We start from the raw sequence: 25,773 nt of genomic DNA, 5'->3' as shown, positions 1-25,773 counted from the left end.
GAGTTACTCACTAACATTTTCAATACATTCTTTTATGTGTTTTTATGGGCCTTGCAGATTTAGGTGTGTGAGGTAAAAGGTTTTTACCGCTGAGATGCAGAGATTGCCATGAAAGATTTTTTTTTTTACTGTTATATTGTATTTTCCCCTCAGACAACTTGAATAAACCTAGTGCACCATTTGCATCTGTCATTGGAAACCACAGTATCACATTAGGGTGGAAGGCAGCCAACATCTCTGGGGTGAAATACATTATCCAGTGGAAGTTCAACAAGCTCCCTGGTGATTGGAGGTACACAGAGGTAAGGGAGAACATCTCCTTTTACATTGCAAGGAAATTGGCTCTTCTCTGCTCTTAGTTTTTTTGGGTTTTTTTTTAAGAAAAATATTGGATAGTATGTTAGGTACATGAAAGAGATTTTCAAAATCATGTGGCATGGGGAAGCTGAGAACCAGTGTATTATTCCCCAGTTCCTCCAGCATAGGAACTAGGGACCTTGATGGAAACTATCAGGTAGCAGGTTCAAAACTAGCAAAATGTATTTTCTCACTGAATGGGTAGTTGAAATACTCAGCTGCTTCCTGGCATGCGTGGATGTTAAATTGCTAAATTTAAACTTCTGAATATTAAAATTGCTAAAATTACTAAATTGCGTTTGAAAAGTGACTGGAAAAATTAGCAGAAGAAAAAATCGAGTTCTACTAAATGCCAATATTCCCATTGTTTCATGTTGAGCCATGCTTGTGAAATACCAATGAGAATATTCAGGAGAAGTATGGCTGTAGGCTTTTTTTTTTTTTTTTCATACCTTTCCCTAGAGAAATTATTTTGGTTCTTGTCAAAGCACAATACTTGGCTAGAAAGACCTTTGTTCTGACTCAGTAGAGTTATTCTCATAATTTGTTCTTTTGCGTCAGCTGTACACTTGTTATCTTGCCATCATCTCTATTGGATCAATTTACAGGGCATGACAAGTGGTGCCACAAATCAAAGGTAAAGATAATTTGCTAAGCAGGAAGTTATTCTGAATGAATCATTGATGAAATAATAGGGAGCAATTACTTCAGACAATAAATATTTCAGTGTAACAAGGATCCTTTGTATCTGAAATCTTTATGTTTAAAATACATTGCTTGCAATATGCTACTATTTTAGCTTTTTTTTTTTTTTTTTTTTTTTTTTTTTTTTTCTTAAAATTTACTATTATATTGCATCAATCTTTTGATCCACCTGCGCATTGTTGAGATTTGGTGCCATGTTCTGAGGAAAGAGAAGAGAAAGTGACGAGATGGAAAATTAAAGTCTATGCTGAAAATAACTTCCAGAATTTCCTCTTAACTAAACTTAGGATGCTGCCCTTTTTTTATCCTGAAAATGTATGTTGTTGTTTGAGACCTCTTTTGCCCTCATAACATCCTACATAGCAGCTGCAGCTGGAGGGAGGAAAAGCCCAATTTTGTTTGTGCATTAACCTAGGTAGTATCTGAAACGTCATATACCGTCAAAGACCTTCAGGCCTTCACAGAATACGTGTTTCAAGTAGTTTGGATCATTACATCTCAGCTGCAGCTCCATTCTCCACCTAGTCCCACCTACCGGACACATGCTTTTGGAGGTAATGAATTGCACTATTAATTCCATCATTCTGGACCTTTGCAGAAATATTTGGGTTTTGTTGTTGTTTCTTTGGCAGAAAAAATTGGTGCCTAATCTTCAGAACCATGTGTAGGTTGTCTCTTGAGTAGCTGCAGAAGCGCAAACTAAAAAACTATAGGTTCTTTTTGTTAGACCTAGAAGATTTAGGGCTTCTCTCTGCTTATGGTTTTAAAAGCAAGCACAGAAAAAGTAGATGGTCAAAATTGTGAGGGCACATGGGATATTTTTGTATATAATTATGCATGTATTTGATTGAAACACAGTCCTGTTTGCCTGGACGTAAAAAAACCCCTGAAATGTTGCTCAAATGTTAACTGTCCCTAATAATATTTATTGGAGCATAAATTAATTAACAGGTGTGAAACCTAAAAATGTATTTAAAAATGAAAACCAATTAATGTCTTAATCAAATACTGGAGTCAGATATTTCTGTCTTGCAGTTCCTGCAACAGCTCCTGTCATTAAAGACATTCAGAGTTCAAGTCCAAACACTGTTGAAGTTACTTGGTCTCCACCACTTTTTCCCAATGGATTGATTATTGGATATAACTTGCTCCTGACCAGTGACAATCATGAATTGTTAAGAGCCTCAAGAGGGCACAGCTTTCAGTTCTACTCCACCTTCCCAAACACCACTTACAGGTACAAAAAAAAGATAGCCAACGTGCCCAGGTATGAGGTCACACTTCTTGCCCAGATAGCACCGAGTATGCTTTAATACCCCTTCTGCACAATTATGCTATTTACTTACATTCTTGCCAAAAGCAAGGGCACCTTCCTTGAGGTAACAGAGTTATCCCAGGTAACACAGCTGCTTTTGCAGAAGTCAGATAGTGAGAAAAAAAAGCAACTTGATATAGGGCTGGGGGGTTGCATTTTCTTACTGCAATTTTTAATTTTTTTAGGGTTTTGTAGCATGATTTTAGTATGACAGGAGAAAGATAGAGTGGTATTCTCTAGTCCTTGAAGCATCTGGAAAATTCTTTCATTTTTATTAAACACAAAGGCCTGCATTCTGCTTGCACTGATAAATGCAAGATCTTCCTTTGAAATGAAGTTGAGTTGTTCTTCTGAGTCTGGAAACTTATTTTGAATTGAAATTTTGAAGTTTCTGTTGTTGTTCTGCCTTTGGGCAAGTCGGACCTTGGTTGGTCTTGTCTATATTCTAAATTTTCCTAGAGCATTATATTTAAACGGGCATTTTCTGAAAGTCAAGCACTTCTGTAGCATCTTCCCTACTTAACAAAATTTTTCTCAGGCAATCTTTCAAAAGAAACCTGCCAACCAAAACCTGTCTCTTTGGTGTGCCCCAGGTTCAGTATTGTGGCAGTTAATGAGGTTGGTGCTGGACCCCCTGCCGAAGCCAACATCACCACCCTGGCATCCAAAGGTAGAAGAGTAGGAGAGTCCTTATCCTTATGTCCCCGGAACTGCCTGTTCCTGGGGACATACTTCATATTTCTAATATGAAATACTTACTGTGAAACTCTCTTGTCAATAGTTCTCAATTATGTCAAATATGTGAAATCATACCAATTTTTTTTGCTCATTCATGGAGGTATTTATTTTACTATATCAACTAATTAATATTGAAGGTAATGATGCACTATAACTATTACTCAAAGAATTGCAGAATTGTTAATTAATTGGCAGAGAAAGATACATGTTGAGATAGAACACAAATAAGAGTGAAATCGATGTTAGCAAAATGTTCTTTTAGGAAAGAAAAAAAAACAACTTCCCTTCTCATGAAAAGATTCAGTTTTCATTTCAAGAAAAGATTTCAGTTTGCTAACACCTGGAAATGCTTCAGCTTTATGAAAACACTTCAAGACTCTCTCTGAATTGCCAGTTTTCTGCTATTGATTAGAGAAACTGAACTTGCTTCTCTAAAAGTGCTTTTTAAAATATTGCTTTTGTGTGTGTGTGTTAGCTCAGATACAGTGATACTTCCTTTCTTGACGACTCCACAGAGGTTTGCTCTAGGGTTGGCTGACCTTGAGTCATAAATACTTGTCTCATTTTTGAAAGGTCCAGCCTGTGTTCACTATGTCAATACAACTGCCAAGCAATTAATTTAAGGTAGAAAACAAGCAAACAAACAAACAAACCAACGGCCCCAAACCTATTGCCCCCCCCAACCCCCACCTTATGGGGGCAGGGAACCACCACCCCCCCACCCCCTTACTAGTCACCACATAAAATTTCAGTTGTTTCCCTCTGAATTGCACAGGCACGTGCTTTCTGTGCTAACATGAACAGGAGCAGCCTTCCCTCATGTATCATGTCCAGAAATGGTGACTGAGCTGTGTAGATCTGAGCCCTGAGAAGAGCCAGGGAAAGAATCTGATTGCTGCTGTAGATTGCAAGAAACATTACTTGAAAAGAGATAAAGAGGTAACATTAGCCTCTTGTACTCTGCTCTGAAGGCATCATTATTGAAATTACTCGAAGTGTGTGCATCGTGAGAAATACGTGCAGCTCAATCTATGCAGATTATCTGGGAATAAATTAAGACAGCATTTGATCACAGTTTTGTGATATCCATATGAGGAAATGATATCTGATTGCAGACAGCTGCTTAAACTGGAGAGGAGAAAAAAATAGGGAAGGATTGTTTGCCAATGGAAGTTAGCCAAAATCATACTCAAAATAATACACCATCTTTAAAAATGAAGGTAACAATCAATTTAACAGGATGTGTGATAGATTTCCAAGGATCTGAGATTCAAGGCAAGCTATTTTTCCCAGGCCTATGTATAGTCCAGACAGCAGGTACGGATTTACTACAGAGGTTTTGATGTAAATTTCTTGGGCCTTTATAAGCATGAAGTCAGTTTATGTGATCAAAGCTATCCTTGTTGACTTTAAATTGTGTGACTTTATAAGGAAAAAAAATTAGTAAGTTTATTAGTTTTGAAACAGACTGTACTATTCCATTATCATCTTTATCTGTGATAGGTACTTGTTTTTTGAATAAATCACTAATCATTACAACAAAACACATGAAATAAACATACTTGCCTAGCTTTTCTCCAGCTCTGTGGGATAATATTCTAGTTTGACTGGGGTTTTCAAAGAAGTCCAGAGGGGTTAAATATCCTATTTCTGCTTGATCTTGAAGTCACATGGATGTCTTAGTGCCTTCATTTTCTTGAGTCAGTAAGGCTTCATTTGCTCCAGTTTAGCATCCTTCTCTAGGGAACTGACTATTGTTGCAGGAATGATGGTGTGGAATTCACATGGTGTGTTCTCACCCTGTGTGAGGAGCCAGAATCAACTGTAATGGTGAATAACTCCATATATTTTCAACATTCAAAGAGTTTAAGTTTTGCTCTGTCACTACTAATGTAAAAATATATTCATAGGTACATACACACATACATTTGGGTACATGTGCATATGCATGTCTATTAATGATGTATGTAAACAACATGCTGCAGTCATCTAAATTTTGAATTTCTCTGTTTGCTAGTTAAGGGAAAAGCAGCATGGCTCTTCCTCTCCAGAAAAGAGTCTTTAAGGAAGAGATACACAGAACATTTCCTCGAAGCTGCTCAGTGCCTACCAAATGGTATTAAACACCACAACATCACAGGTAAAATCAGATTGGGCTCTCTCCTTTTCTGTCAAATGCAAAGACCTCTTTTCACCAAGGAAAAAATGCACCTCACATAACTTAGACAGTATCTAGTTTCCCTCTATAGTCAATCAAGAGAAATAGGACATGATTTGACGTATTTGAAGTGACAGGAGTTAGGAAGAGATAAATCTTTCTCCCCAGTGCAACTGTTTCTTCACTGTATCTAGGCAGCTGGTTCATTTTTTACATTGTAGGTATCTAAATTGAGGTAAGATGATTCCATGTTTCCCCGCAATTAATATCTACTTTTCCTCATCATGTATAATGGGGAAATGAAGTGGTTCAAACTTTTGAATAAAATAATGCCAAGCATTAAAAGATAGTGCTAGTGTGTTGGCATACTAATGAGGCATTTAGTAGCCAAAGTCACCAGATAACCATGTATCTCAAATTGCTCACTACTCCAGTGTTTCTTATCTACACTGGTCCTTGGTCACAGTGTGGAAATCTGAGTTTATCTACCTAATTGCACAGTGCCAGGAAGGCTCCAGAGAAAGAATGCTGCCCCTGACTGAATAGCCTTTGATAGTGCAGAGGTGCCACAGATAATCTCAAACTTGAATTCTAGAGTGAATGGTGCTTTTTGAGGAGGTGCCAGTTGCATCTGTTTGACCTGTAGAGGGGCAATCAGTGGGTTTGCATATTACATGTCCTCTCTTTGTCTGATTACCTTTCTGAAAGGCAATTCTCTATAATAATGTCACTTACATAGCAAATGGGAATGTTTCGTTATTATCTGAAAGAAGACTAGAAGTGAGGAGAAAAAATGGTTGACTTTTCTCTGATGATGATCATGATGATGGGTTGCAAACTGAAAAATACATATTTTTAAGGCAAGTAGAAAAATTAATTGAAAACCAGAAACCTTTCTTATATTATCTGTGTGCACGTATCTTTCTATTTTTAGGAATTTCTTTGAATATTTATCAGCAAGTTGTCTATTTTTCTGAAGGGAATTCTATCTGGGTGAAAGGAGTTGCAAATATGTCTGATGTATCTGACCTAATGCTCTTTTATGCTGGCTGGGGGAACATTGTGTCCATCTCAGTAGATTGGCTTTACCAGAGGATATACTTTGTCATGAATGAAAAGGTAATGCTCTAGTGCTTAATTAACTTCTTGCTTAATTTGAACCATTACATGATTAATTTTACATGAGAAAATGTGATTTATATATAGATATGTATGCACAAAATATAATTACAAAAATATATTTTAATATTACATTAATATTCACATATTTCGTAGTTTAAAAAAGAAGAAAGGCTTGTCTATCAGGTCATATTTAAAGTAAACACCCTACATGGAACTCTGGCTCCTTGCCTTATTTTTCTGCTTAGGACATAACTGTTTTGGTTTTAATTTGCTTTTGAGACTGACTTCACACCCTCCTCATACCCAGTATAGGCACACTGTTTCTCTTGGTTACCCATCTACTCTGTTCATTTCCTACTCTGCTTCAGGAAGGTGGTCAGATAACTAGATAGTGATTTTACTATCTGCCATAATTGACAAAATATGTTAAGTGTTTCATACAACAGCAACAGCTTGGATTACAGCTGCTTCAGCTTCAAATAAAAATGGAGATGGCAATCCTGCACTGGATTTCCTGCTCATAAAACATCACTACACTAATGGTCAGACTTTGCATGTATCCATGTAATCCTCTAACGTACAAAGGACTAGAAACTTGCCCATAATGGTTAGTGGGGGATTTTTTTTTTTTTAATCCTCTTGCCATGTGTCATTTTCTGCTCACTGCAGAGGGATCAGGGAGCAGGAAAAGCAGTAGTGATGAAAAGATACAAATGAGCTGTAGATGAACAGACCAATGGCAGAGATTTCTGAATTCCAAGGTATTGCTTCCAGGATCAGAAAAGCATTTCCCTTCCCTGCCAGATGATTTTCAAATTTACAGTTTGCCTATACCCTCCAAATTGAGTACAGGCAGTTGGATATACAATTTTCCCTCCAGCTTTGACTGACAGCTTCAGGGTAAGCTGTCATGGCTTTGTGTACATGGGTTGTACTTGGCTGACTGAACACTCAGAAGGACCTAGGACTGTGAGAGAGATGTTTCACTCTCTCTATCCCCTGAAGGAATCTCGGGTCAGCTTGTCTGCTCATTAGCAAACACCCTCTGAATGCATCACCTGGTTTTCTTCTCATTCCCCAGATACATTTCTGCCATTTAGAGAACTGCACGGTAGCTGAAGACATCACTCCCCTTTACGTGACATCCCCTAGCAAGATTATAGCTGATCCTTATAATGGGTAAGTGAACTCCTTTGAGCACTTGGTGTCAAAGGTGCTATAAAGCTCCTCTCTAATTTTCTCCACTTCATTAGTCATCTAGGTTCCTGTTTCAAGCACTTAAGTTAACAAAACAAGTGCAGTTGGCAACAGATAAGAAACTACAAGACAATTGAAACAAGAGAGGTGCCATGCAGTATTGTCTCCTGCAATTTTTTTCTTAAGTGCATCAGCAGAAGAGATAAAGGTTTTTCAATACAGAAATTTGTTTCATGTCTTTATGAATATGAAGCTGTATGAATTTTAAATGTTCATGCTTAACATTTAAGGTATTATAGAAGAATATTCTCCAATAATCTACTATGCAAATTCCCAGAAGGTAAAAACTGATGTGTACTTCCCCAGCATACATATACTAGTAGTGCCAAAACCATTTTTCTATTGTGCATAAAGACGGTCACATGTCTTAGCTGCTAAAATGTTTGTGACTCATCTACAGACTTCTTGCACTGTAGTTATTTGGGTTTATTTTGCTCTGTGGCCAGTTACATTTTCTGTCTCCTGGAGGATGGCATATACAGAGCAAACCTTCCACTCTTTCCTGGCACTGCCTCTGCAGCTTCACCCGTGGTGAGATCCAGTGCTCTGAGGGCCTTCACGATCAACTTCCAATCTAAGAGACTCATTTTCTTCAACAAAACAGAACAGGCCTTTGTGTCAGGTTTTCTTGATGGTTCAGAGTTTCACACGCTGCGATCACACGTGCCATTTAATGACATGGAGAGCTTCGTTTATGAGGATAACACATTTACAGTCACAGATGGCTCGGCAGTTTTCCACGAGGAGGTCTCTCCAGCAGGAAGTTCTAGCTTCAATGAGTTCATTGTGGACTGTAACTTGGTGTACCCAGAGTACTTTGGCTTTGGCAACTTGGTTTTCTATGGGCCGTCAACTCAGCCTTTTCCTTTACCAACTGCTCCTCATCTTGTCACGGCTCTATTTGGATCAGATCGAGCCGTGATCAGCTGGAGACCACCTGAGCACACCATTGGAACCAGTAAGTTTAGCTGATTCTCCCTGAAGGTAGAATCCACTTCTTTTCTTCTTAGAGAAGTACCTGTCTGGTTTCCCTTTTCTTGATTTGGGCTTTAGTGATCATAGAATCACAGAATGACCAGGCTGGAAGAGACCTCCAAGATCATCAAGTCCAACCCATGCCCTAACATATCAACTAAACATGGCACCGAGTGCCACATCCAGTCTTTTTTTAAACACATCCAAGAATGGTGACTCCACCACCTCCCCAGGCGGATCATTCCACTACTTTATCATTCTTTCTGTAAAAAGCTTTTTCCTTTTTTTTTTTTTTTAATGTATCCCTTTCCTAATTCCACTGACACTGGCATTTTTGAAAGGAGTCTCCACTACACATCTTTCTCATAGGATGTTTATCACCAGTTACAACCATTTACTCTGTAATAACATGATTATTTGCTTCATACAGGTTTATCTGCTTGGCAGAACTGGACCTACGATGTCAAAGTGTCACCTCAGCACCCATTTGAGGAGGAATGGGTTGTCTCAAATATTAGTAACATGAGGCTTACAGTGAAGGGGCTGGCCAGCTTCACAGCATATGAAGTGTCAGTCAGAGCTGTGTCTCCTGCTGGTGCAGGGCCATGGTCAAAGTCATTCAGAGGTACAACTTTAGAAGAAGGTGAGAATTGCTTTGTCACACAGGAAAAATGAAGAATAAAGTGTGTGTAAATCTTTCCACCTAGTAAGGCACACACTTTAGGCAAAGACTGCAAAATAAGAGGCACAAAAAGGTTTTTCTTAGAAATATTAAAGAATACAGGAAAAAATACATTACTTATCAGTAAATTGGGTTTTAGTTAAAGTAATAAGATTCTTAAACTAGAATAATTATATTAAATATTATTTATGCATTAATATTGGTACTTATCCACATTTTTCTAATGCAAATACTCTATCAAAAACATTATTTGATATGGTAAAAGAGGTGTTATTCATTTCCATTCCTGTGTATGATGAACTGTTTTGTGCAGTTCACTGAGGGTTAATGACAATTCATGGAAAAGTGCAGCTCAACAAAAGCTGAAAATCCTTGGTTTGAGCATAGATAATCAGGGGAGATGGATGTATGCAAAATGTCTGAGATTTCCATGTCTTTGGAATGCTTTTTGAAACCTAGTTCACCCAAATTAACCTATTTCTGAGGGGAAAACAGCTTCCAGTTTAAGGTGCTGAACTGGCTTAGGGGTGACTTTACCCGATTTTGGTAAGGAAAGACCAACACCCACAGTGGTTTTTCATCATCTAATAGGATTCCAAATTTCCTTATTGTTCTGGATCTGAACCTGCCCTGAATCTCAGAGTTTCTCACATTATGATATTTTCATGCATTTCTTCTTTGTCCTTTATTCTTTAGGACAGGGGCAGTTTTAAAGGTGCTTTTGTAACTTTCCAGAAACAGGAACCTCTGCTACTGAAACACAAATATTATACAAAAATTGCTTGTTGGTGTGCACAACTGCAGTTTTCTTCCTTTGTAGCTGAAGAAGAACCATATATGTTGGCTGTGGGGCCTGAAGGGCTCTGGAAGCAGAGGCTGGATAGCTACAAGCCAGGAGAACTCCTTTATTCTGATATAAGAAACGTTTCAGGTACATACTAAACAAATTGCATGCTGCTGCTACAGGCTTTTTGGCATTTATTAGCTCTCCATAAATTTCACCAACAGCACTGAAAGACAAGAGTTCTCTAAACTCGAATGTTGTGGAGTGCAGTACAGCAACTTCACTGTACCCGAAGCAACCCTTTGGGTTCATCCCCTTCCTTCTATTTTATGAGTCAAATTAATCCTTAGTGAAACCCTTCTGACATCACCACAGTTACAGCAGAGCTAAAATCAGCCCTCTGAATTAAATAGTTCTGTCTCCAGCATTCCAATATATGTAATACATTTATAGTAATCAGGGCCATGTATGTACAATACACATACATTACTTCCTATAAAGAAGCATCTAGCTTCACATTAGCTGAGCTTATCTGTGCATTTGTATTGATTTTCAAGAAGATGAGGTGCCTGACTGCTTTTTATTCTTCAAAACAATGTTTGTGGGTTTTTTTATTTACGCATTTTTGTAATGCTTAACATCTTCCTTTTTTCTTCAAGACCTCGACTGGTATAATAACACTCTTTATTGGATTAATTCCATGGGGGAAGTTCAGACCTGGACACTGAACAAAAGAAAGGGTACCATTGAGAACACTCATGTACCTGACGTCAGAAATGCAAGGATGTTGGCCTTGGATTGGTTGGGTCAATGCTTGTATTGGGCTGGCAAAGCAAATATGGTAGGTATAGCTGCATTTCTTAAAAGAAAAGATCCCCTTAAGTCAACAATAAAGACTGTGAGGCAGTATCTGGGAAAATAATCTCTACTTCTTGCAACCTGAGATGCATTTGACCTTTACTATTATAATAAAGAACAAGGAGGCCTTTCTTTCCTTAAGTGATTTTCCATAGTTATACAAAAGTTTGGGGTAAAATATTCACCAGCATTCACTAATTCAGGATACTGAGTTCACCAGGTGCAAAACAGGCAAATCAAACATACTATCAACAGTTTTGTCGGATTCAACATTGTAAAAATAAATGAAGATAGTGAAAATGGAGGCTGCCCTGTTGATCTCAGCCAATAAGTAGATGGACTTTATTTTAATCAAATTTGGCACTATTTGTTTACACAGAGATTTTCAAGACTGACCTCTGCTCTGTGATATTTTGCAGATCACTGCAGTTAAAAAATAATTACGATTGCACTTTGTACACTCTCTTATCAGGAACACTGACATGTGAATTATTTAAAAGGTATCTGACTTCAAAATTGTAGTGCTAATTTATGCAGTGCTGTCAAATTATGCCTTTCATTTCTTGTAAGTGCAAAGTCAGAAGCTGTTTTAAAAACTGGAGCTAGGAGGCCAGATTTCACACTGCCTTGCACCCTCATTTACACTTGTGAATAGTGAATATGAAGTGGGTGAGAAATTCTGTCAGACAGAAGGCTGCCAAAACTGGGAAAGCGAAGGGAAAAGCTATTTCAGCTTTTTTCTTTTGTTACTTTCTGGCAAAAATGAACTAATAATTTTGCATTATTCTTCATCATTTTACTTTGAATGCAAAAGGTTTAGGCTTTGAAAACTGAAGGCTTGCACAGTCTTTTGATAAGCAGCTGGGGAAAAGTCACTAATGTACACTCAGCTGATCATAGCTGATGGGTTAGATGTGATGCTAAAGTCAATTCTTTTCTCCCCTAGATCTACAGGAAATCACTGTGGGGAGGCCATATAGATGCTGTAGCTCATGTTGTGTTCCCAGTAAAGGATCTAGTTGTGGATTCAGTAAATGGCTATTTGTACTGGGCCACAATGTATTCAGTGGAGATCACAAGATTGAATGGAGAGGAGTATCGCACCTTACAAGAGCAACTACATTTTTCTGGTAAACAGGTGACTGATTTTTAACTTTTCTTTCTTTTTGTGAGAGATGGGGTGGAGGAGTGGTGTGTATTTTAGTATTTAGCTCTCTTGAATATAGTCAGTGTTTTTCCAAACAATTTAAGTCTAATGGTCACTTCTGGCTTTCACATCAAAATATGGAACCAGAGCTTCACAGCATCCTGCCTCTTTTGTGATGTTCCCCAGCTTGCAGGACTGTACAGGACCAGTTTTGCCAGGGATACCAGGGTTGCATTTCAGGTTGCAGAGGTGCTGTTTCAGAAACAGGCTTTACCTGTAGTGGTGAGAGAGGGGGAATGGCTCCTTCCCCTGCTGCAGCCTGGCACAGCTTGTTGCTGCTGCTGCTGCCACAGTGCTGGTGAGGGTGCCACATCTGCCACTGACAGTCTCCATCTCGCCTGACCCTGTCCCTCTTGTGGTGGCGGGAACAGCAAGTTCGGCACGCTGAGGATTGTCAAGGCTCTCCTTCCCCATCCCACCCCTTCACTTTCCCATCCTCTCTTTATCCCTTGCCCAAGTCAGACACAGGCTGGGTCCCAGCTTGGCCCCTCTTGCTTTGCCCCAGGCTCACAAGGAGCTCCAGCGGTTTGTGAGGAGGCAGGTGCTGATCAGAGCAGCTCCTCAGAGGGAAGGGGGCTTCATGCAAGAGTGAGTAAAGACATTGGGCAGCATAGGGGGAAAAAGGGACGGGGGCTTGTTGTTTTAGCTGTATTAGGATGGAGAATGGGTCCCATGCAGAAGTAGAAAGGAGAGGGAAAATAAAGATGCTGTTTCCAATAGCTCACCAAAGATTCTGTAGTGTGTGGAAGTGCATTAGCTCCCTTTTCCTACCTGGAGATATTTCGTTATGCCCTGAGGCCTGCACAGACAACCCCCATATCTCTGCTGACCTACCCCCTGCCTTTCTTCTACATTCACCCCTCTCTGACATCCTATCAAGCCTCTTAAAAACTTGGTTCACTGTTGGCTGGAAGATCATTGTGGTTTTCTCCAAATCTATCCTGCCTCTGCCACCATGTGAGATTTGGCCTCATTCTTGATAGGTGGAATTTGATTTTGCCTATGCAACAGAAGAACTTTGAGACTGAGTATTCTCCTCATGAAAAGATCTGTCAGGGTCTTAGCATATGCCTTCCTTCCTTCCTTCCTTCCTTCCTTCCTTCCTTCCTTCCTTCCTTCCTTCCTTCCTTCCTTCCTTCCTTCCTTCCTTCCTTCCTTCCTTCCTTCCTTCCTTCCTTCCTTCCTTCCTTCCTTCCTTCCTTCCTTCCTTCCTTCCTTCCTTCCTTCCTTCCTTCCTTCCTTCCTTCCTTCCTTCCTTCCTTCCTTCCTTCCTTCCTTCCTTCCTTCCTTCCTTCCTTCCTTCCTTCCTTCCTTCCTTCCTTCCTTCCTTCCTTCCTTCCTTCCTTCCTTCCTTCCTTCCTTCCTTCCTTCCTTCCTTCCTTCCTTCCTTCCTGCCTTCCTTCCTGCCTTCCTTCCTGCCTTCCTTCCTGCCTTCCTGCCTGCCTTCCTGCCTGCCTTCCTGCCTGCCTTCCTGCCTGCCTTCCTGCCTGCCTTCCTGCCTGCCTTCCTGCCTGCCTTCCTGCCTGCCTTCCTTCCTGCCTGCCTTCCTTCCTGCCTGCCTTCCTTCCTGCCTTCCTGCCTTCCTTCCTGCCTTCCTGCCTGCCTTCCTGCCTGCCTTCCTGCCTGCCTTCCTGCCTTCCTGCCTTCCTGCCTTCCTGCCTTCCTGCCTTCCTGCCTTCCTTCCTGCCTTCCTGCCTTCCTTCCTGCCTTCCTTCCTTCCTGCCTTCCTTCCTGCCTTCCTTCCTTCCTGCCTTCCTGCCTTCCTGCCTTCCTGCCTTCCTGCCTTCCTGCCTTCCTTCCTGCCTTCCTGCCTTCCTGCCTTCCTGCCTTCCTGCCTTCCTGCCTTCCTGCCTTCCTGCCTTCCTTCCTGCCTTCCTTCCTGCCTTCCTGCCTTCCTGCCTTCCTGCCTTCCTGCCTTCCTCCCTTCCTCCCTTCCTTCCTTCCTTCCTTCCTGCCTTCCTCCCTCCCTCCCTCCCTCCCTCCCTCCCTCCCTCCCTCCCTCCCTCCCTTCCTCCCTCCCTCCCTCCCTCCCTCCCTTCCTCCCTCCCTTCCTTCCTTCCTCCCTTCCTTCCTTCCTTCCTTCCTTCCTTCCTTCCTTCCTTCCTTCCTTCCTTCCTTCCTTCCTTCCTTCCTTCCTTCCTTCCTTCCTTCCTTCCTTCCTTCCTTCCTTCCTTCCTTCCTTCCTTCCTGCCTTCCTGCCTTCCTGCCTTCCTGCCTTCCTGCCTTCCTGCCTTCCTGCCTTCCTGCCTTCCTGCCTTCCTGCCTTCCTGCCTTCCTTCCTGCCTTCCTTCCTGCCTTCCTTCCTGCCTTCCTTCCTGCCTTCCTCCCTCCCTCCTCCCTCCCTCCCTCCCTCCCTCCCTTCCTCCCTTCCTCCCTTCCTCCCTCCCTTCCTTCCTCCCTTCCTTCCTTCCTTCCTTCCTTCCTTCCTTCCTTCCTTCCTTCCTTCCTTCCTTCCTTCCTTCCTTCCTTCCTTCCTTCCTTCCTTCCTTCCTTCCTTCCTTCCTTCCTTCCTTCCTTCCTTCCTTCCTGCCTTCCTGCCTTCCTGCCTTCCTGCCTTCCTGCCTTCCTGCCTTCCTGCCTTCCTGCCTTCCTGCCTTCCTGCCTTCCTTCCTGCCTTCCTTCCTGCCTCCCTCCCTCCCTCCCTCCCTCCCTCCCTCCCTCCCTCCCTCCCTTCCTCCCTCCCTTCCTCCCTCCCTTCCTCCCTTCCTTCCTTCCTTCCTTCCTTCCTTCCTTCCTTCCTTCCTTCCTTCCTTCCTTCCTTCCTTCCTTCCTTCCTTCCTTCCTTCCTTCCTTCCTTCCTTCCTTCCTTCCTTCCTTCCTTCCTTCCTTCCTTCCTTCCTTCCTTCCTTCCTTCCTTCCTTCCTTCCTTCCTTCCTTCCTTCCTTCCTTCCTTCCTTCCTTCCTTCCTTCCTTCCTTCCTTCCTTCCTTCCTTCCTTCCTTCCTTCCTCCCTCCCTTCCTCCCTTCCTCCCTTCCTTCCTCCCTTCCTCCCTTCCTCCCTTCCTTCCTCCCTTCCTCCCTTCCTTCCTTCCTCCCTTCCTCCCTCCCTCCCTTCCTTCCTCCCTTCCTCCCTCCCTCTGAACTTTTTCCAGGCTGTGTGCTGAGCAGGTGAGGCTGAGGGACCGTGCCATCCCCTGGACTCCTTTTGGCCTGTGGATTCTCTCTGTAAGAAGAGCTGAGTGCTCCACAGCTCAAAGCACAGCCTGTGCAGGGTTGTACCGTCAGCCCCGAGTGCTGGAGCGAGGCATTGTTCGACTGTGACAGAACAGGTCAGCACAGGCAAATTATTGCCTGCTTTAGCAGCTTACTTTAAAACACAGCCCTTGCTAAAGAAGCCTTTGTTTTTATTCCATCTGTCATACAAACTGTACTCCCATTTTACCTGAAGCTAGGTTGCCCATTAAAGACCCTTTCTGGTTTTAGAGATCTATTTCTTTAGTTAGCTTTGTATCATTCCCCAGAATATTTCATTTTCCTTCCCAAAGTAAAAGAATTTGGTGTTTCTCTCATTACAAAAAAAAAGCCAGGCCTAGTTTAGTCCATGAAAGTGAATTAATATTTTGAAAGGCTGGCTAATCTCACAGATCTTTTACTTTCATGAGGGCTTAGGAAGAAGGAAGGCGGGTTCTGGTGTACCACCTACTATACCTGTAATCCTGTATACAGATGAACTGTAAAACTTTTGTACATGAGAGAAAAATCTGTGCTGAAAAGGACCAATCTACCTTCCAGTACTAGCCTCCCTACCCCTCTGTGGAAGCTGGCTGGTGTGGACTGTCTCCATGGAAAGGTATATGTTGTCCAAGCTCAGTGGCACACTTGGACTTAGCACATATCTCCTGGATGATCTGTGGCAAAGGACCGACAAATTCCAGTTTATTGTCAGTGGCAAACTCGACTTCCTTGCCTTGTCTTTTGATTCACTACTTGCTTCTCTGGATCGCCTCATGCTTAACCTCAAATTTCTTGTTCTTACTTTCAAGAACCTTGGCAGCAGTAAGACTGCTTGTCTGGTCCTGTCATTTTTTTTCTGCACCTTTCTCTATGTCAGTGATACCAGCCTTCAACCATTCACTTATTCACACCTCCTACAAACAAACATCTCTCTCCTGCCTCTCTGCTGCCCTAATCTATGCACTGACTTCTTGAACTCAGCCTCCTGCTGTGATGCACACAGGCAAAAAGCCAAGTACAAATGTCTAGATTCAGAAGTGACCAGTTATAGCTGACAGGTGTTTCTTTATTAAAATGAAACTCAGAATAAAACTCTCTCTCTCTCTCAAAAAAAAAAAAAAAAAAAGTCAGCACAACATTCTTTAATAGTGGAATTGTTGAGCTAGTTGTTATTGCCTCAATACCAAGAGGCAAATATGTGTTTGCACAGGTACCAGTATGTATCTTCCTTGCACAGTCAAGTCCTTTACCTGAAAATAGCGTGTCCTACCTCAGTATTAAAACACAGATGTAATAATTAATTGCTGTTATCCAACAGTTAAAGTATGTTCTCCACATAAGTGGTTCTTACTGGTATTCACCATCTGTTTTTCTAAGAAAGAATTGCTGTTCAGCTGGATCTTCAGCAGTTTGTAGCTGTACCTCCTTTTAGCTTGAATTCTGAATGCTAGGAATAGGAGTAGAAGAACCTACTGTGAAAATGGCAGGTTTCTTAAACAAATACAAAGGCAGAGCTTTGAAAGTCTAATTTCTTTGGCAGGAACTAGATCCTTTTATGGCAATTACTTTCTGATCAGTTGTTTAGCTCAGCTGGTGTGTATTGGCAGAGCTTGTTTGATTTTACCAGAGCTACTCTGATTTATTCCAACTTAGAATCTGGCATAGTATTTCCAAAGCACTTAGTAAGTTGTTTACACTCTTCAATATGACTAGAGCAAAAGTAATTTACAGGGGAGCAGGAAAGTGCATTATATGGAAGGGGGGCCAGGATCCTTTAAGTGTGATATCAGTATTTCTAGTCCAAGGGTATTTCAAATAGCTAAGTTTATCCTGCATCTCATGATGTTCACTTTACATTACACCATCACAAATTCATGTCGTGCCCAGAGACTAATACCTCTCATGAACTGGGAAATGTTTGCCTGTTTTTGAAGCATAACAGAGGGGAGGTGTTAAACTACTGCCTAACTCCTGGAAATGAACAGTACAAATATTTATGTGCCTTTTAATATTGGTGATACAGGAATCAGGATAAAGAAGATAGACACATCCATAGCAAAATGTAATAGCTGCAGGAAAGAAATGGGTCAAGGAAAAAGGATCCAAATGTTCAAAAAAACCAATATAAATTCAGGAAGATGTCTTTTGGTGTTGAGTATGGGAGGGAGAATAGGTAAATGGGATAAAATATAGCACGGCTAACTAAATATACACTTGGGCACATACACGCTGTGAGATATTTTTAACAGGACAACCTACAGGAGCAATCATTCAAACCTTGATTTTCTGACATGCAATGTCAACAGAAATATGTCAAGAATGTGATTACATAAGGAGCAACAGACAACTAAGTGATATAGCATTTGCTTTCCTGTCATCATCTTCTCCAGTTTATTAATGAAGAGTTAGGGAAAAAAAAGGCTGTTCCACTTACATACATAATGGAAATTTAGGCTTATAAAAGAATAGTTATGACTAGTGTTTGCATGAGAAGTTTGAGACCTGCTGGAAAACATGTTCAGAGAGGCCCCAAACAACTTGTAAGCTGTGCTAATGATATAAAATAGACTAAACTTGATAGCATTTAGCAGACTAACTTATGGAAGCAAATTATTTTTTATTCACAGAACAGATTATTAAATGTCTTATTTTTATTACTGTTGCATATGGTATTGAATCTGTTGTTTACTGCAGAAACAAGAAGACTCTCTTTTGAATATTAGATTTATTATAAAGAAACAACAAATCTTTCACCTCTCTTAAAGGAAGATGAAACATTGAAGTAATGAACAGTAAGATTATTAAGGATTTCCTTTCTCCCTTTATTTAATAATAAATTATTTACAAAAAATTAAATATTCAAATTTCCTGCTTAAATAAATGAATTAAAATTTTGAATCTATTTTCCATAAGTGATGCAATATTTTAAGCTGTTCGTGTATAAAATCAGACCTGGAAAACAAAGACAAAAGATCTGAAATACTTTTTTCAAAAGGTGAGTCTGACTTTCAGACTGGATATCATCCACCTGTTTCAGACAAAGAATGTTAAAATACCAGAAGTATTCTGGAGATTTTGATAGGTAATTCCATTAATCACTTGATATGCTATTGCCATCATATCTGAGATACTCCAGGGGTGAACACTATGACAGGTGTTAAAAAACTGTTATTTAGAAAATCATCAGCTGCTATAAATAGGTGTCCACCAAGGACCTGATTATTTTCTAGTGCTATCTCTTTTTGTATTAGAATAAACCTGCATGGTAGTAATGCTGTTTTTGCCAATAAAGAGCTACTCATTATGTTGTATAGACAATTGTTATACCTAAGGGCTCTTGCCTCAGAAGCAAAGACATGTTCAAATTGCTATTTGGACTGTTTTTTCTTAGGTGGTTGGTGTAACTTTGGATCTCACCTATGGTTTTCTTTACTGGCTTGTGCAAGATAGTCTATATTTAAACCTATACAGAGCGTCTCTCTGCAAAGAAGGGTAAGTAACTGTATGGCAGAGGTAAGAAAGCCTATATTTTCTTGTCATACTCTTTAAGAAAAAAATGTCATCCAGTGCTGGGCACACTATTTACTGATTTAACAATAAACAAAAAGAAGAGCTAAGGATCATGGCTAGCTGATGGTAAACTACATGTTGTGTTGGTTGGTAACACAGTTTTACAGTGAGAGAAATGTATTATGGAACCTTGGCTGAACTGAGGTCATGCTCATCAATTTTTAGACTTAGCTTTAGGAAATAATTGCTGCTTATTGTCTATTTTATCTTGGCATTTACAACACTTGACAGTTTCCAAGTGCCCGGAGCTCTGTAACTTGCTCATCTTTCATGAATCTCAGGACTTGAACTGACACCACTTTCTCACCTGAGCAAACAGTACAGCAGGCTTTACTCTTGATCATCCTGAAAGTGAAATGGCTGCATTGCTCCAGAAAGGCAAAGTTTACTAAGACAAAACATAACAAACAATGTTTATGGGATAGCTTGATCATATACTAAAACCTTGAGAAAAAAGGTGGTTTGTTCTCCAAGTGCAAGGTGTACCATGCATAGTCGTTTGTAAAGCTATGGTTTTGCTCCCTTGCATGTAGAGAATGAGATTATTTTTTTTCAAACATCAGATTAAACTACTCAAAATTAATTGAGCAGCATCTGTATTTACATGTGCCCATGATGTTGCAGGCTGGCTTTGTGTGGAATCAGATTAATTTTCTGACTGATTTTAGACTTGCTATGATTAATAGTAAACACTGAAAGAATCAAAATATGATTAGTTTTAGCTGGAACATGCAGCTCCATTATGAACAAATTGGCAGCCATAAATCATTATCCCTGGCATGCCAGAATACAGAGATTAGAAGTGATCCATCCTAATGGACGTGATGGTATGTCAAAGCTTTTCCATATTTGTTTTGGATGGCATCTGTCTAAGCTTAAAGACATTTCTGAGATGGCAAAATGATGCCTCTTACAGCATATTTAATCTCTTACCAAGATAAATTGGGACCTAAAATGGCCTGAGTAAGTTGTAAGGCCTTGCAAGTTTTGACATACAATATACAAGGCAGATTAAATCACCAGTGATCCCAGTGAAGAAAAATGTTAATAGATCTTAATAAATAATGGAAGAAAACTAGCAGGGTCAAATAAATCTGGGTTCCTGATGTAGTGAAGCAAAATTAATCTCATGCTCTGAAGTAGACTTCACTGTTTCAGTGGAATTGCTGAGAGAAGATGGGCTGATTTTTCAAAATACTCATTTTTTTGCATCTATGCAGCAGTATTTTAAACCATTTTGTAATTGTTTTCCAATTAAATAAAGGGAATGAAGGCCTTTTTATTCCTTCTGAAATGTTTCATATTCTGAAAAGTGTTCTGCTTTAAAGAGCTTAAAGAAAAGGTTTTGATTTGATTTCCTTCCTCCTATATTTTAGAATTTGAATTATGAGTATTAAGAATTTGAATTATGAGTATTAAGAATTTGAATTATAACAATCTTAACAATATGTCAAATATTGCATAAATCTGTACCCTCTACATGTGTGCTATGAGTTTGCTAATTTCAGACATGTTTCCACAGTTGTGGTGATGCCGTTGTCACGGAATTTGCAGCATGGAGTAGTTCCGAAATATCTCAGGGTGCACTGGAATACTACAGTGGTCGTCTGTTCTGGATTAACAGGCTTCAATTCATTACAGTCCAGGAAGTCAATCAGAGCCTTAGCATTCCCTTCTCACAACCAGCACAATTTACAGCCTTTACCCTTGTTCAAGCATCACTGAAACCTTTGCCAGGTACGCTATTTTCTTTATCTAAACTCCTCAATAATGGTATTCCCTGTCAGCCTGCAATTCTTCATTCTTGAAATTCTTTAGTCGTTTGACAAAAGATAGGAACGAGAGCAACTTATTAATAAATATATCAGGATACATCTGATATACACCACCATATATATCAGGATAATGTGCAATTATAAAAGCTGATGGTATATGCATGGATAAAAAGAATACATATTGTTGTTATTTATTGTTTCTATTTAATGTTGGCTTACAGGATTTACTTTAATGTTTTAAGTCATGTTTGAATAGTCTACCTGTTCCCCACATTCTTTAGATTATTATTTCTTCTGTTTATGGACAGGAAATTTTTCTTCTGCGCCAAAAGTGATTCCAGATTCAGTGCCAGAGTCTTCTTTCAGAATTACAGGAAATTCCTCAAGTTTCCACATCACTTGGAGTCCCTCCACAAAGGTGGAATGGGGAACTGTCTTTTACTGCGTGGGATCAAAAGCTCTACAAGTGAGGATATTGATGCAATCCCTCCCTACTATCTACATGTATTATAGCACCTACTTGCTGATATATCTATTTTTAAAAAGAAATTGAGTTTTTTCCTTCTCCAGCACTTCCAAATTGGTCAAGAACCAAACTAAATTGCAAATAGAGTGCAAGTTGTCCAGTTTCTTCACCACTGCAAGCAGAAGTGGCTCTGGGATGTGAAGAGCCGGGCATGGAGATCACAGTGATCAAAAAGTCATGAGAAAGTCTCTCACAGTGATTCAGAGACAGAAGTGTCCTCTGAGATGACAGTAGGACAGCCTTTGCCTGAATGTGAAATCTTGCCTTCATCCCCCCTTTAGCAGCGCATTTGGCAAGCTTTACTTTAAATTCAAAGGGCAGATTGCTGGCACATGGCTATGCATCACTGCAGTGCCACAGGAGCTGGTGAAACAATTACTGCTCACAGGAAGAGAAGCTGTGTTTTGATTCAGTTGACCAGTTTGATGAGGGAATTTTGGAAAACTGAAGGCCTTTTGAGTAGGAAAGAAGTCTTGCTTTATTTTGTTCTGTTTAATTTCATTTGCAGTCTCTGGAGAATGAAGGATGCCTTCACCCCCATAATCTGACAGTGCCATCCTACCGAGTGGATTGGCTGGAACCATTTGAACTCTTTGATTTTACTGTCACTCCATACACATACTGGGGCAAGGCACCAATGACATCTGTATCCCTTCGAGCCCCTGAAGGAGGTACTAAAATTTTACATCCTGTTCCTCGTGTGTAATGGGTACTGGGAGGAGATCAATGTCAGCAAGGGAAACCCTGGTGAAGGATGAGCGGCTTTCAGAGCTAGTCAGCTGCAGGCAGGGTTGCAAGGACATGTTTCTGAATATTTTAGGCAATCATCTATTGCAGACATAGATGCAGATAATTGAAGTAATTGTATTCAGAGCAGAAAATGCAGGATAGTATATCCAGCATGTGCCTGTGACTACAAGCACGAAAGAGAAACTGAATTCATTACAATGAACACCAAAGGCTGCATGCAATATCTTAACCACTTAGTAGATTTTTAATAAATGTTTTGCACATTTTGCTCTTGCTTCAGTGTTTGTTTTTGCTCCTGTGCATGTCAAAATTAAGTTAGCTAAAATATAGGGTTGAGTGACTGAAGCATTGAGAAAGCTTATGAGATGCAGTAGATTTTGAAGTGAATAGGAGAGGGGATAGAATATGCTATGTGTTGTGAAAATTTTTACAGCCCCATTGCATACAGGACTTGGCTAAATAGATATGTCCCAATCTCTATGCAGGAGTGCATTTTTTCCTGTTTATACACATCTATCTTTTGGCTAGGCATGTTAAAATCAACCTCACATCAATGAAAAACAGAAAGGAATTACCATTAAGTTTTAGATAACCTTCTGTAGAGTTAGTTATGAGGTAGTTTTGTGTTTTACCAGGAGTATTCTGTTCTGAGTATTTTATCTTTGTTTTTTTAATACAGTTCCTTCAGCCCCTAGGAACCCTAGAATATATGTGTTACAAAATAACCTACATGAAAATGATGGGAAAGTCCTTGTGGAGTTCAGGTGGGACAGACCTGAAAGGGACAATGGAATATTAATGCAGTTCAGGGTTTACTATCAGCTATTGAATCAGAGCAGCACTGCTGGCACTTTCATGGAGTGGATTGAAAGCAATGTTAAGCCCACAAAGATGCAGTTTTCTCTCAGGGATGTGCTTCCCAGCCTCACAGTAAGGTTTCAGGTATGAAAAATTACTAAGCTTGTCTCGTGCTAGATGGTAGATGTTATCTCTGAAGTCTGATGTGTTTGCCTGGGAGATGTTTTTTTGACTTGGAGCAAGAGCTTGTTGTTTCTGCTTGTAGAACTGCTGATTTGCTGACTCACTCATGGATACCTGGCTTAACCTCTCTGTGTATCATGTTGTTCACTAAATGGTAAAGCCTAAAAGAAATTTTTCTAGAGGTTTCCCCAAGCTACTGCTAAAAACTGTAAGTTGAACACTGATTCAACTGATCTGGTTGAGATTGATGGGCCTTTTGAACACAGCCACAGTATGAGAAATGCAAGGACTTGTGTGGCTTCCATGGAAAGAGACTTCCTGTTCAAAACCTGTCAAGAAATCATTATTATCATTGTTGTAAAAGTTTTGGAACAGACAGAATGTGTGCTTGAAAGACAAGTTAAAAGGGTGAGAGCACGTGATAGACCAGATACTAGCAGGGGAGAACACCAAGTTGGTTGCAAGGTCAACAAATATTAGGAATTGTTCCAGACTGGGAGAGGAAACAAAAAGACTGGAGTCCTTGGAAGTCTGGACTGTTAGATGCAGCATGGATTGTCAGTCTCTGGGCCACTGCTAAAATTTCTCTTCATAGCCACGGTCTCAACTAGAATGCAGCCTTTGAATTGACCAGCACAGCCTTATGTCAAACACACTCATGTTCCTAGACCAGTAGACAGGGGTTTTGTCTCTGTTGACTCTACAGGCTCTCAAATGCAGTCATTTATGCTGTTACTTAACATAGGTGTCAATCTCCTGTCCCACAGGTGCAGGCCTTCACCTCTGTAGGTCCAGGACCTTTGTCTGATATGGCAGAGAGGAATTCATCAGGTATGGATGATTTAGTTGCTGTCTCATGGTTTGTGTGCAATAGCTGGTAAAAACGACAGTACAAGAACTTGGCTGATCTGATAAATAGCCTCCAACATTTTATGTGACATGCAGCAGACACAGTGGAGGAAACAGTTACATCCTCTGATATGAAAGATTAACACATTCCTTATCATTAGACTAAATTCTGGGAATTTCAAGCCTTTCCACAAAACTATACTAAATTAGCTTTTTTGTGCAGCTCCAGGCTAGCATAGAACAGTAGGTTTTCACCTGTAATCTGTATACTGCTAGAGATCATAATGTATTTCTAACTAGGCTGTCAAAGTAATTAGGAGAGTTAGACATCCACTAGAGATGATAGGCTATTTCTAATTTGGTTGTTAAAGATAATGAACTGAGCAAATCTTGTTTACTATGCTTAAATTTGTTAGGTAAGCATTCATAATGCCACTGAAAATATCTTAGTAGTTTGATTGTGTTAACAAGAGGATATCTCATTACTTTATTTACTGTGGCATACAACCAAATGCAGTAAGCTCAGACCCATAATTTATTTGTATCTCCTACTTGCTTTCCTTATGAACAATTGTGATTATCTAGGATGGGGTTTTTTGATAAATTCTGCTGTGTCCTTTTCCTTCTAGATCTTTTCCCTGTCCCAACTCTAGTAATTATTTCTGCCAATAAGATGTTACTTACCGACGTAGACAGTGGTCATACCGTATGGGAAATTTCAACAAAAAATAACGTAAGGGACATCTGTTATACTGCTGATGATGGCAAAGCATACCATATCGCTGAAGATTCTATTTTTATTCTGAATATACAGAATGCTTCCATGTTTCAGGTATTCCTTTATTCACTCTTTTACTTGAGAGAATCTAGGAAAGTACATGGCCATTATTGTCATTATTTAATGGCCAACTATGCATTTGAAAAAGTAAAAATGACTAGAGTATGCCATCGCTAAAGTTGTCCTTTTAATTATAACTGATTTTACTGACATCTGCTTTGTTGATATTTTATCAGATGTTTGATTTAAAATTCGTACTAGTAAATACAAGAAATTTGTTATTTGTATCACATTTAATTTAATTTACTTCATTCTAATGTCAAGAATATGGAAGCAACAATTGTTATTTGTGAAACAATAGTTTTGATTTTTCTAAAAATAATGTCAATCCATGACATATCGTATTTTTACTTCTACGTTAAGACAGTAGACACTTTTCTTTCTGAAACAATTAAAATGTCATAATGTCCTAACATCAAGTTGGAAAATTCTGTTCTTTTTAATTTTTTTCTAAAGTATTTGCAAGATGCATATCTTCACAATGTCACAGCCATCACAGTTGACTGGATTGCAAGACATCTCTTTGTTGCCCTGAAAACACCACAGAACAAAACTCAAATATTTGTTATTGATCTTGAGCTCAAGAAAATATTTCTAAAAGCCTTGAACATGCAGCTGGGCAAAAGTAATTCAACTGTATCATCTCTGTTGTCATATCCTTTCTTAAGGTAAGACACCTACTACTAATAGCTTTTTTAAGGCAAATTTTATACATGATTTTCATTAAAACTTGAACTGTTAAGGACCAAAAAGGACTTTTTATAGTAAATGAGTTTTGACATTATGTAAGTCTCAGAAATTTTTGGATGTAGTGCCACTTTAGTACTGCTGACTGAGCTTGGACGTATCTAATTTCAAAAAGATGTCTGTGTTTGAGTAAAGATTTCAAATTATGCTTAAATACTGTTAGGTTCCTCTATATAATGAAGAACATGCAAACAAATAATGTAAATGAAAGTCAACATCAGACAACAATTTTTTTACAGGAACCATCTTATCCAGAATAGCCAGTTATTGTGGCCTTCTATACAAAAATAATAATTTGGCACTTTGAATCACTTTACAGTTATGCTGCTGTAGTTACCTGGTTTTAAATGTTTGTGGGAGTTGTGACTAGTTACTCAGACTAGGACTGCATTTAGATCTGTCAGGT

The 25,773-nt window shown here is 39.7% G+C and overlaps 1 protein-coding gene across 8 annotated transcripts in view; it reads left to right on the top strand.

Moving 5' to 3' along the window:
• The window catches only part of ROS1 (ROS proto-oncogene 1, receptor tyrosine kinase), a 71,750-nt gene that overhangs the window by 7,894 nt on the left and 38,083 nt on the right, over nt 1–25,773 (top strand). For 5 of the 8 annotated variants that reach the window (XM_063389866.1, XM_063389864.1, XM_063389865.1 and 2 more), the window contains exons 6-25: nt 154–302; nt 1,478–1,616; nt 2,098–2,299; nt 2,971–3,047; nt 5,133–5,255; nt 6,208–6,392; nt 7,477–7,574; nt 8,099–8,610; nt 9,058–9,270; nt 10,130–10,240; nt 10,753–10,934; nt 11,898–12,089; nt 18,723–18,823; nt 20,424–20,638; nt 20,985–21,142; nt 21,711–21,873; nt 22,632–22,894; nt 23,701–23,764; nt 24,412–24,614; nt 25,077–25,288. In XM_063389866.1, the coding sequence (XP_063245936.1) occupies nt 154–302; nt 1,478–1,616; nt 2,098–2,299; nt 2,971–3,047; nt 5,133–5,255; nt 6,208–6,392; nt 7,477–7,574; nt 8,099–8,610; nt 9,058–9,270; nt 10,130–10,240; nt 10,753–10,934; nt 11,898–12,089; nt 18,723–18,823; nt 20,424–20,638; nt 20,985–21,142; nt 21,711–21,873; nt 22,632–22,894; nt 23,701–23,764; nt 24,412–24,614; nt 25,077–25,288 (3,562 nt within the window). Of the gene's footprint in view, nt 1–153; nt 303–1,246; nt 1,378–1,477; nt 1,617–2,097; nt 2,300–2,970; nt 3,048–5,132; nt 5,256–6,207; nt 6,393–7,476; nt 7,575–8,098; nt 8,611–9,057; nt 9,271–10,129; nt 10,241–10,752; nt 10,935–11,897; nt 12,090–18,722; nt 18,824–20,423; nt 20,639–20,984; nt 21,143–21,710; nt 21,874–22,631; nt 22,895–23,700; nt 23,765–24,411; nt 24,615–25,076; nt 25,289–25,773 lie in introns of those variants that run through there. The other 3 variants (XM_063389868.1, XM_063389872.1, XM_063389871.1) reach the window with 3 other exon arrangements.

The sequence above is a fragment of the Prinia subflava genome, chromosome 2 (assembly GCF_021018805.1).
Source record: "Prinia subflava isolate CZ2003 ecotype Zambia chromosome 2, Cam_Psub_1.2, whole genome shotgun sequence".
Classification (NCBI taxonomy): Eukaryota; Metazoa; Chordata; class Aves; order Passeriformes; family Cisticolidae; genus Prinia; species Prinia subflava.
This window is presented reverse-complemented; position numbering and strand designations above follow the sequence as displayed.